This window comes from Anabrus simplex, chromosome 2 (genome assembly GCF_040414725.1).
Source record: "Anabrus simplex isolate iqAnaSimp1 chromosome 2, ASM4041472v1, whole genome shotgun sequence".
NCBI classification, from domain to species: Eukaryota; Metazoa; Arthropoda; class Insecta; order Orthoptera; family Tettigoniidae; genus Anabrus; species Anabrus simplex.
The window spans coordinates 655,458,044-655,470,162 of record NC_090266.1 but is presented as its reverse complement, the minus strand read 5'-3'; the positions used below and the strand labels follow the sequence as shown (position 1 = coordinate 655,470,162).

The 12,119-nt window shown below is 40.3% G+C and overlaps 1 protein-coding gene across 3 annotated transcripts in view; it reads right to left on the bottom strand.

Annotated features, from left to right (window-relative positions):
- Nucleotides 1-12,119, bottom strand: part of SWIP (strumpellin and WASH-interacting protein) — a 412,754-nt gene that overhangs the window by 355,271 nt on the left and 45,364 nt on the right. For all 3 annotated transcript variants that reach the window (XM_067141154.2, XM_067141155.2, XM_067141156.2), the window contains one exon: nt 9,064-9,162. In XM_067141154.2, the coding sequence (XP_066997255.2) occupies nt 9,064-9,162 (99 nt within the window). The remainder of the gene's footprint in view (nt 1-9,063; nt 9,163-12,119) is intronic.

The following is a 12,119-nucleotide window of genomic DNA, read 5'->3' as shown; positions in this document are numbered from 1 at the left end:
AAATTTTTCCACACAGTACGGTTCCTGGCCATTTTCTTAACTTCACTCCAGCTCTTGTCAAGCTCTGCGATTTCCTTTTCAATCGCCCTCTTCCAGGTATTCTTGGGCCGACCTCTCTTTCTGGTGCCTTGAGGGTTCCAGTCCAGCGCCGCTCTCTCAACAGCTCCATCCAGCTTCCTTAATGTGTGCCCAATCCAGCACCATTTCCAGTCCTTGATCTGGATGTCAATCGGCTGCTGATTGGTCATGGTCCAAAGATCATTGAGAATTTCTGGCCACCTCACATTTGTTATGTGACGCATAAATCTATTAATGAACACCTGCAGCTGGTTATTGATCTGTTTTGTAACTTTTCATGTTTCACAGCCGTATAGAAGAATCGACTTTACATTGCTGTTGAAGAGGCGAAGCTTAGTCTTCCTGGAGATGTTTCTATTCACCCACATGGGGTAGAGCTGGACAAACGCACCATTCGCCTTCCGGATATGGTTTCGAACATCTTCCTCTGCTCCCGCATCCATTGTAACAATACTTCCAAGGTAGAGGAAGGACTCAACTCCCTCAATTTCCTTTCCATTTACTGTCAAGCTGGTCATGACATCCAAATTAATCCTCTTCCCTTTAGTCTTGTTTGTGTTGATAATGAGATCTGCACGTTCTGCTTCCTTCTGCAACCTTTGTTGTCTTCTATGTCCCGGTACTGCTGTGCCATAAGACAAATGTCATCTAAAAGTCAAGATCTTCAAGCTTGTCTCTCATCCCCCATTGAACACCCCTCTTCTGTCCTCCCATTACCTTCTTCATCACACTATCTAGGATCAGCAGGAACAGAGTGAGAGAAAGAGCACACCCCTGTCTCACTCCAGACTTGACGTTTATCTTTTCTGTTAGTTTTCCTTTATGGAGAACCTGACACTCATACCCCTTGTACATCTCTTTCATGATCTTGATAATCTCTGATGGAATTCTGCATTCTTCAAGGGTCTTCCATATGATTCTTTGATTTACAGAATCGAAGGCTTTCTCGAAATCCACAAATGCGAGGTAGAAGGTATTCCGCCATTCCATACTCTGCTCTATGATGATTCGGGGTGTACTGATGAGATCCACAGAGCTGCGATGCTGCCAAAATCTCGCCTGTTCCTTTTGAAGCCTTCTTTCTACCGAATCCTTTATGAGATTCAGGATGACTCACGACAGCACTTTGCTTGGAATGCAGAACAAAGTGATACCCCTCCAGTTGTTGCAGTTTGTTGCATCCCCTTTCTTCAGTAACTTCATTATCAGCCCCTTCTTCCAGTCAGTTGGTATTTTCTCGTCTTTCCATATCTTCTCCAGCAGTGGGTGCAGCAATCTGATTGTAGTATCAAGGCCTGCTTTCATTACTTCGGCTGGAATGTTGTCCAGACCTGGTGCCTTCCCATTTTTCATCCGCTTCAATGCTGTTCGTATCTCACCCTGGGTTGGAGAGTCAAGGCTGATGCCTGGATCACTTTCTGCTTCTTCATCTTCTCCTTGCTGCTCATTTTCCAGTCCCACATCTCTATTAAAAACCTTCGCAAAGTGTTCCCTCCATCTACTCAGGTGTTGTTCGCACGTAGGGAAGATCTCACCTAACTTTCTCTTCACAGGCATAGCTTTATTAAAACCTTTCCTCGAAAGCATCTTTGTGATGCCATAAAGCTCCTTTATACCCCCCCCCCCCCCCCTCTTTGCTGCTTGTTCTGCTCTCTCTGCCTACTCATCAGTCCATTTCCTGCGATCCTTTCGCACACTCCTCTTTACTTCCCTATCTGCTACCGAATACTCAGCTTGTATTTGAGCATTTTGCTGTCTAGTCTTGCAGATATTTAGCTTGGCCTGTATCTTTTTCCTGTAATTTATCTTGTCCCAGGTCTGATCAGATATCCATTCTTTCTGCCGGTAGTTTTTGAACCTGAGCTGCTTCTCGCTTGTTTCCACAAAGATGTTCTTTACCTCACTCCATACATTCTCCACATCCTTCTCTATCTCAGAATCCAACATCTGGAATCTGTTGTTAATTTCCAGTTGAAATTGATCCAATGTCTGCTGATTCTTTAGCTTACCAACATCAAACCTCTTGTGCCGAGCGCTGAAATTTTCGTGAACTGCCATGATCTTTATACAGAAGTTGGTGACAACAACAAGACGGTCACTGCCAATGTCTGTCCTCTCTTGTTTCTAACACCTTCCAAACTTCTTCTGAACCTCCTGCTCACTGCAATGTGATCAATTTGGTTTTCCATGACTTGATCAGGAGACACCCACATGACCTTGTGACACCACTTACACCGTGCCACCTATCACCAAGTCTTGGCTGGCGCGATATTCCGTGAACTTTTCCCCATTTTCGTTCATCTCGCCAAGACCGTGTATACCCATGATGTGCTCCAATTCTTCATTTTATGAGCCAACCTTCGCATTGAAGTCTCCTTACCCTAGAATACCACAGAGTAAAACAAGACTCTTAGTAATCACTGACCTTTTCGCAAGATGGATTGAGGCCTGTACAATACCAGAAGCCATGATGGGATGTATCACCAGCCTTCTCCAAGATGAGGTATTCAGCCGCAACAGTTTTCCACGGTGCATTCTGTCAGACAACGGGAGTCAGTTCACGTCCAGAAAGTGGCAGCAAATGATGACGGAATGGTGTGTGCAGCACTGGACCACCCCTATCTACAACTCAAGGACCAATCTAACAGAACGACAGAACCAGGAGTTAAAAAGGATGCTACGAATCCACCTAATAGACAAAGAACATAGACTGTGGGACCGTCAGATACCGCAGTCAATCTTTGCCCTGCGACGACGAACCAACCGTGTCACTGGATATTCCCCAGCAGAGCTGTTCCTTGGTCGACAGCTATACGGCACCGGAGATTGGGAGATTCGTCCACCACCCACTTCTAGTCAAGATTATGCAGCTGTTTCCCTAGCAGAGTGGCAGCATAAGCAGCAGCAGGACATCAAAAAAAGTAAGCTTTGGCTGAGAGGAAATCCCTTACCCAGGCCAAGGCGCAAGATGTCTAAGAGACCCAGATCTTCCTACAAGGCCTACAAGTATTGCGACGTAACCACCCAGTCAGTAATAAGATTGGACGGTTTCACGCAGGTCTCGCACGTAAGTGAGTTGGTCCCGTCGAGGTGGATAAGCAACTGCGCCAGGCGGTCTACTTACTAAAGACCAACTCTCCTGTCAAGGTCCACGCGTCGGAGTTGCGGCGAGTCACCCAAACGCTGCGTAAACAGAGTATACTACCATGGGTTCACCTGGAGGAGAGGCTACTAATGACAGCACAATGTGGTTATGAGGAGAACTCATTGACTATCATCGAGGAAGAGTCTGGCAGCGAGGCAACACCGAACCCCGACATGGCTTCCTTCTGCAACTATCGAGCTCGGTCTTCTTTTTTTTGCCTTATTTACCCATGGGTTAAAGAACATTGTTTCCAAGTTACATTAGTCTATTTACATTTGCATCATTATCTCGCCTATAACTTGAAACAATTTCAACAGTCTATCACACTCTTCGACTTTGCGTTGGTCATAGATTGTATCTTCTCTCTTCTTCCACTCAGTTTGTCTTCTATGTCCCGGCACTGCTGTGCCATAAGACAAATGTCATCTAAATTTCACATCTATTAGTCAAGACTTGGACATTTTTAAGGTCGCGGACAAAGGCATTCTTCTCAATTTATTTGGAAGTTGCTATATCCACTTAGAACAATATTACAATTCTAATTACACTATTTATCAGCAGTGTTTGTTTCCCATGTTAGGGGTGGTTGCAAGGGCGTCTGTTCCCCTTGTAAGAGGCGGCCTGAATAATTGCTGTCAGTAGCTATAAAATGCCTTTGGGAGTGGCGATCCCATTGTAACAATAGCCTATAAATATGAGTGATGGTAAATATCAGAGGGGTAACAGTGAAGAAGTACCATGAACAACCTGACCTGGCAGGAGCTGGACAAGGGGAAATGAAAATTGATTGATGTAACTTACATGAAAAATCCAAAAAGCCAAACATTTTCCTTCATATAATTATTCCTATTTATAGGAAACATAAATCTGGTATTGAGTGGAAACTTCAATGCCCCTATCAGCTCCCCACCAACAACACAAACACCTCCCCCCCACCAGCAACGTGAACTCTCACCCCAGCTTCTGCCTGAACTCGACGATTAGTGCGGCATACTCTGCTGCTGACAAGACTCACTTGAAGCTGGGTGAGAAAAGAGAGTGGGTAAGTTCTCATTATACACATCTTTTTAGGCCTTTTGTCCAGTCACAGCGGTTCACTTTTTCCTTTTTCTTTCCAGACATTCAGTCTGGAAAAATCCAATCCCCGTATTGACAGACCTGAAACATCTTCTGGGCCACTACTTCTTACAGTAATTATCTATAGATGTTCCCCTCAACTAAGTTTCAAGAGTTTGTAAAGTGCATTTTTCACCACAAGGCTAAGCAAAATTAAGGCTGTACTTTACAACATAGTACAATAGCAGTCTGATATAGAGAGTACGGCATATAGTGAGAACTCCGTTATAAGAACAGCTTTTCTTCCTGTCCCTTAAAAATTCCTATATTAAACTGTATTTCCTTCAGTTACAGCGAGAACCCTACCACTGATGCATCCGTTATTACGAGTGATTAAGATTGCGTAATTTTTTCCATTATCAATATTTATGCACTCCAGCGATTATATTTAATGTGATCGATCATCTTCAGTATAGATGTTTCGCCATGTGTACTAGCGAGCTCTCTTGTTGACATTCAAACTCAAAGGCGATATCCGAGTTTATTAGTAATACTTGTTGACTGGTGTTCTATAAGCACAGTTCACATTGAAAGAGAATGTGTTTTCATAATAAATGTGTAAACAACATGGCCAATAGTTAGAAATAAGGTTGAAGTAAACAATTGCTTAATTTTAAAACTATGTACTGAAAGTAAGCAAGAATGTGATACACCTCAAAATACGGTGCAGAGTGGATGACTGATTTTGGAAGTTAGTTTATTCAGTAAAATCTCGTTAGGCATTTCTGCAGGGAACAAAGAAGGATAATGTGATAAGCCAGAATACGTACTATTGAATACACGAATAAAAATTATCCAGCAGGAATATATAAACACTTCATATGCTTTTTTCTGACATGCGTGCAATTTATGTCCTGCATGTATGGGTACAGAGAAAGATATAGGCTATCTGCTGTTTCTAAGGAAGCGACGAGAGTATTAAAAGGCCAGAAAAAGACGAGAGAACAAATTTGAAAACCTTTCCCACTGGAGATTATTACATACAAAGAATGTATTGAAAGGCATGTAAAACACCTAACAAATATAAAAACATTTGGACTGCGGTCCCGTAAAGGTATCAGCGCAGTATTCCAGATCACACACTTTTTAAAACAAATGTAAGCTGAAGCCTTATAATTCAGACCAGTGGGTTATTAAACATTGCTTTCTGGTCACACTCTTTGACCATAAATTATCTGGAGGTTAAACTCTGACATGTGCGAGAGAAATGACTCTGACCGTCACCTTGAATGCGACAACACATCGATCGACTCAAGTCGAAACTTGAAGGTGCGAGTTTCAACATATGCATCACCGTTGAAAGATATAGGCTATCCACTCCCTATATTTTGTCTTCATTAGTAAGTGATTTCAGTACTTTTTCAGTATCTATAATGGGGCTATCACAAGACAAATATGCACCACGCTATATGTTCCTAATCCTTACGCAGTCTATCATCCGATAAATATACGCTGCGTACCCTCCACTGTATCACTCAACAAAAGAATACATTTCTAACTACTGAATGAAATGTGAAATACAAGCACAAACAGGCTTACTGGGTTATTCAGCAATATCGATGAAAACCAGAGAGCAAAAGTGAACTTTCCTGAGGCCAATGGCTTGCTTCCCGAAGCTATAATTACTCTCTAAAGTTACGGAATTCAAGGCCACTTCCCATTTTTGCGTAACTTTCCCCGACCTGCCTCCTGTGGCGAGGGCTCTAATCTGTGTTGGAGATCACCTTCCCTTCATAAGGGATGACAAAGGGCAATTTCAGGGTTGCAAAAAATGTGATCGTACTGAGCAGTAATGAAAATTTGTGCGGCGAGGTATTTTTAAATATATTTAATACAATGTGAAACGGGACTTTGAATTTATAATGCGATACGCAAGAAATCGCCTTAATGAGGAATGCACTATTAGGTTTCACTGTATTTTTTCGCATCTGGTTAAATTTCTGAAAGGCTATTCCCAAGTAATTTATAGAAAGAAAGAAAGAAAAAAAAAGTTATCATTTCTCTACTGGCGCTTGAAATATGTTTTCATGATACATATAAGGTTAAGTTAGGTTAGGTGACTGAATAAGAAAACAAACGTTTACCACAGAAGCCACTGAAGTGATACTACTCCAATTTTTCAGAATGAAACTGAACACGTCTCAGAATTAGAAAAATAACGAACAAGTACGCCGTAGTATGGAAATCTGCAAAAACGCAAGTTTTTAACAAACGGATTGCCATTACATACCAATTTTAATGTGTGTGGGGGTTTTCCCGACTTTTAAGAAAAACATGATACAACGACAATCCGCTATAGCGAGTAATTTTTCGTCGATATGAATTCTCGCTATAACAGACTTTTACTGTATCTTGTTATACAACATATTTCGGCCACACAATACTATACACACAATACATTGATGTCTTCAAGTTTTTCACTACAGATATATTTTAATATGTTCTCTTCCCTTTTAGATGTTTTTGTGTATTTCAACATTTTACTGTGCCAATTTTCAGATATGTGTGTGTAGCTGATGATGGCCCATGTTGGTCGAAACTAGTACAATAATGTTAGTAAAACGATATCGGGGATGATGCAAGATATTTTTATGGCATGTTTCTATGGCCAGGTACACTTCCTGAGGCCAACCTCAGCTGAGTAGCTAATGAAGATGAAGTGAATAATGGTGAATGAAATTCAGTAAGGAGATGTGGCCTATGAATAGGAACTGTCCTGGCATTTGACTTGAAGTGAAAACGGGAAAGCACAGAAAATAATTCTCATGTCAGCCGACGGTGGGATTCGAACCCACTTACCTCCCGAATGCAGAGCTTGGTTCCATAGTCATAGTGTGTCAACACGCATGACCACTCCACTTTATTATTGTACTCAGTAAGAATTTAAAAAAATACTTTCTACTATAAGCACTTCAAAGAATAGGAGAAATGAAATCATCAATGATGCTTTGTGAAAGATCTGTAAAAGAGCACTGTGAAGAAAATCCAATTGCTGGACCAATATTGAAGGTAAAATCTGTAATCATTCATTTAAAAAAGAATTTAAATACAGTACTATATCTTTATTACTTTATCCTAATATTGCTGGATTAACTGGCTATTTCATTATCTGATCAAGGATCCAGTCCTGAGCAGGCCAGTTATGTACTGTGTACTGTACTTCTGTTCTGAATTGTGTTAACCAATGATGAGTACACCTCATATTAGTCTTAAATTCATGGGAGAGCTAGGAATCAGTCCCAGTTCAACTGATCATGAAGCTGCAATGCTATATCCCAGATGACAGCAGATATACGAGGACAGTTTGAAATGTTCTCTGAATCACCGCTAGATGTCAGTGCTAGAGCAACGAGGTTCCCGCGCAATAATCACACATACTTTGTGAGTGAACACGTGGCGCGTCAGTGCTCTAGCTGCAGGAGTGTGGTAGTGACAACTCTTTGTTGTTCCCGCGTAGTGATTTGTGACAATGGAAAAAACTGAGATTCAAGCGGTGATTAAATACTTTGTAAAGAAAAGTATGAAAGCAAAGGAAATTCACGCAGACTTTCAGAGCACACTGGGGGACTCTGCTCCTTCATTTTCAACTGTTGCCAAGTGGACCAGCGAGTTTAAATTTGGTCGGGAGAGCTTGGATGATAATCCGCGTAGTGGACGGCCAAAAAGTGTTACGACCCCAGAATTTTTCGCAAAAGTGCATAAAATGGTCATGAAGGATCGTCGACTGAAAGTGCAGGAGATTGCTAAAGCTGTAGGGATGTCTTCTGAACGGGTATATTATATTTTAACCGAAGAATTGGGTATGAAAAATTATCCGCAAGATGGGTGCCGCGGTTCTTGACATTGGACAATAAACTCACCAGATTGGAAATGTCCGAACAAAGTCTGGCCCGTTTTCAGTGCAACCAACAAGATTTTTTGCGCCGGTTTATGACTACAGATGAAACATGGGTCCACTACTATACCCCAGAGACAAAACAGCAGTCAAAGCAGTGGAAACATGCTGATTCACCACCACCAAAGAAAGCAAAGGCAGTGCGTTCGACCGGAAAGGTCATGGCCTCAGTTTTCTGGGATGCAAAAGGCATTCTGCTGATAGATTATCTTCCTACTGGCCAAACAATTACGGGGCAATACTATGCAAACCTCCTACACCAACTACAGGAAAAGATACGCGAAACAAGGCCTGGTTTGGCAAGGAAAAAGTCATCTTTCATCAGGACAACGCTCCGCCGCACACAAGTGTTATTGCCATGGCAAAACTTCATGAACTGGGGTATGAACTGTTGCCACATCCACCTTATTCACCTGATTTGGCACCATCAGACTTTCCCCAAGCTGAAAATTTTCCTTGGCGGACGGTATTGGAGGTATTTTGCAGGCCTGGAAGAATCTCATTTTCGAGATGGGATCAAGGCATTGGAACATCGCTGGACCAAATGCATTAGTCTACAGGGAAACTATGTTGAAAAATAAAAGCAGTTCCACCGAGGTAAGATACTTAATTCTAGTACATTCCGAGAACTTTTCAAACCACCTACGTACATTCATTAATTTCAATCTTAGCAAGCCTTCTTTCTACAGGGTATCACCATCAACCTATACAAATTGTACAGCTAACAAAGCAAAATATCTTTACTATCCAAAAAAAAAGGTACTGTTCAAACTGAGCTTACCAAGTTTTATACTTAATTTCACCACTGTGTATATTAATTAGCACGAACCTGAAGAAATAAGTTGCACCTAAAATTCAAATCATCCAATTTTAGATGTGTAGACTCTTGCTTTAGTGTGTTTTCCATCTCAACCATCCATGCACATGTCTGAAAAATACCAATGATTAATGCATAGTAAATAAGTAAGCTCATATATTACAGAAGTACAAAATCATACAGATACCTTGAAACAGATCAAACACAACTGAATTGAAAATAAGAATGAGGAAATCCTAAGCACTTAGCCTCATGGGAACAGACAAAATTTAGCAAAATGGAAGTTAGGCCAACTGATATACATAATGATTAAATCTCAGCATCAGGAATATATCTTTGGAGATTAGCTACACACCTTGCACAACTGTTAACATTTGCCATGTGTATGTTTTCAGTTACTATTTTTTCTTTCTTTCTTTTTTGCTAGTTTTCACGTCGCACTGACACAGATAGGTCTTATAGCGACGATGGGATAGGAAAGGCGTAGGAGTGGGAAGTAACTGGCCGTCACCTTAAGGCACAGCCCCAGCATTCGCCTGGTGTGAAAATGGGAAACCATCTTCAAGGCTGCCAACAGTGGGATTCGAACCCACTATCTCCCGGATGCAAGCTCACAGCCGCGCGCTCCTAACCATACGGCCAACTCTCCTGGAACTTTTTTTTCTTCCTAATTGATTACTGAACTTAGTGTGGGATATACTTGCCCTGCTTTCATCAGCAAAAAATTGTGGCAACTAAATAAAGATCTTGTTTAATAGTAGCTTTAAAACTGGACCAGGCAGAATCAATGGGATTGAACAATGGTCTATAAGCACTTGACCTTAAGAAGCAATGGCTTGAAAATTCTTCCTCAGCGAATACTTCAATAACGCAATGACAAAGATCACTAGCACTACATGAGACTTGTAGATGTTCTAAGCACAGTGCACATGATATACAAATTTATTAGCTTCTTCCTTTTTGAAAGCATCTTTCTTATTTCATAGTGAATCAATCCCATATTACCTATACAACCAATTTTATGGACATTGGCCCCCTGGCTGCCTATTAATATGTAACAGCACTGGCATCCATTCTTTTAGAATCTCCTTGCCTTTGTAAAATAAATTTGTTTAGTCGTATATAAAATAAGAGTTTTGTCCGTACATTGCTCAGAATTAAAAATGAATGGTATTTCTGCATTGGTCATACCCACAGTAAGAAGGAAATTCAATGTTTAAATAATTTCATTAATGCTGGTTGGAATGGTAGTTTAGAGGAAGGCCTAAAATTTAATTCTGAAATATCAATGTTATTAGTGGTTCTATCAATAAACACTGCATAACGAAAGTTACAGAAAATACAACTTTCGATCATTCATGTCTAACAGTTTTAACTTTATTTTAGAATTTGCTTTACGTCGCACCAACATATATAGGACGTATGGCAATGATGGGATAGGAAAAGTCTGGGAATGGGAAGGAAGTGGCCATGGCCATTTTGATAGTCGTTCTTTACAATTTTCCTTGCCGGTATGGGCTGATGACCAAGCGGTTTTCACCTTAAGACAATCACGAAAAAACCACTACCATTGCCAGTTAACATGAATGAACAATATTTCCATGTTAGCGACGCTTGCTGTCGACATGGATTAAGCAAGAAAAGTCTAAATTATGAATATCTCTGTTACCATAACCGATACGGTAAAACTGTATAAGACATACATAATTGGAAATTGTATTATCTATAACTTTTGTTATTTAGTATTTATTGATGTGACCACTAATAACATAGATACTTGAGAATTAAATTTTAGGCCTTGCCCTAAACCAGAGGTTCTCAAACTACTATAAGATTGTATCCCTCACTCATAGAAAAAATTTCAATGTACCCCTATGAATAAATCCCTAAATGTTAGGATTAAAAAATATGAGTACCTGGCTAATTACTGAGGGATTTTTAATTGATTCTAAACAATTCTTTTAAAAAACATCGTAAATAAGACTAAATTATGAAATCAAATACATTTTTATAATACATCATAATAAATTTAAGAGTATGGTACAATGATACAATGATAATAAAGTAACACAGGATATCCTGTTTGTATGAAGGTTTCACAAAACACTACATTATAGCCTCAATATCAAATTAATAACCCGGTCTAGGTAGCCAAGAATAACGGCCGAGAGGATTCATCGTGCTAAGCACACGACACCTCTGCAGGCCTTCGGGCTGAGCAGTGGTCGCTTGGCAGGCCATGACCCTTCGGGGCTGTTGCGCCATGGGGTTTGATTTTTTTTATCAAATTAATAAATATGGATGAAAATTTCTTATTTCAATTCTGGAATTCAGACATTGCGAACCATCAACATTTCAATGGGATGGGTCTGCCTGCATGGCATGACGCAGTTTTCTGATGTGCCCTAGTCCAGATGAAACTTTGAAGCAAAGCATGGCTCCATATATATACATATTTATCTTTATTCTTATTTATGTCCATATATCAATTTTTCTTCCTTTTATCCCCTGAAGGTTGCTTGCGTACCCCACCAAAAGTCTCAGGCGTACCCCTAGGGGTACGCGTACCACATTTTCAGAACCAATGCCCCAAACTTCCACTTCACCCAGTGGGAATAAAATTATTTACAGTCTAGACTTCAGTGCTTTATTCCACTACTTAATATATCGATTTTCATTAAATTTTGTATGGCCGTTTTCTTGTGACTCAGGACTGATATGGACTAATCAACAAAAGTCTAAAACTATATATATAAAGTAAGAGTTTAAAAAGATTGGTATTTCTGCATAGTCATGTCCACAACAGGAAGAAAATACTATTTTTAATTTTTTGCCATCTCTGTATGTATGTCCACAAATCAAAATTCTCTAAAAGTAATAAAATAAAAGTGAATGTGACGTACTCTTATTCTTAGAGCTTGCATACATCTGAGAGTGTGCGACACAGCTGCTCATCCAATGAACAATGTCCATGTCAACGTGAAACAAGCCATAGATAACATCTGACCCACTCGCGGGAAGAGCTCTCTGTGCACTTGTCATGCTAGTGATTGTGCTTATTATTACAA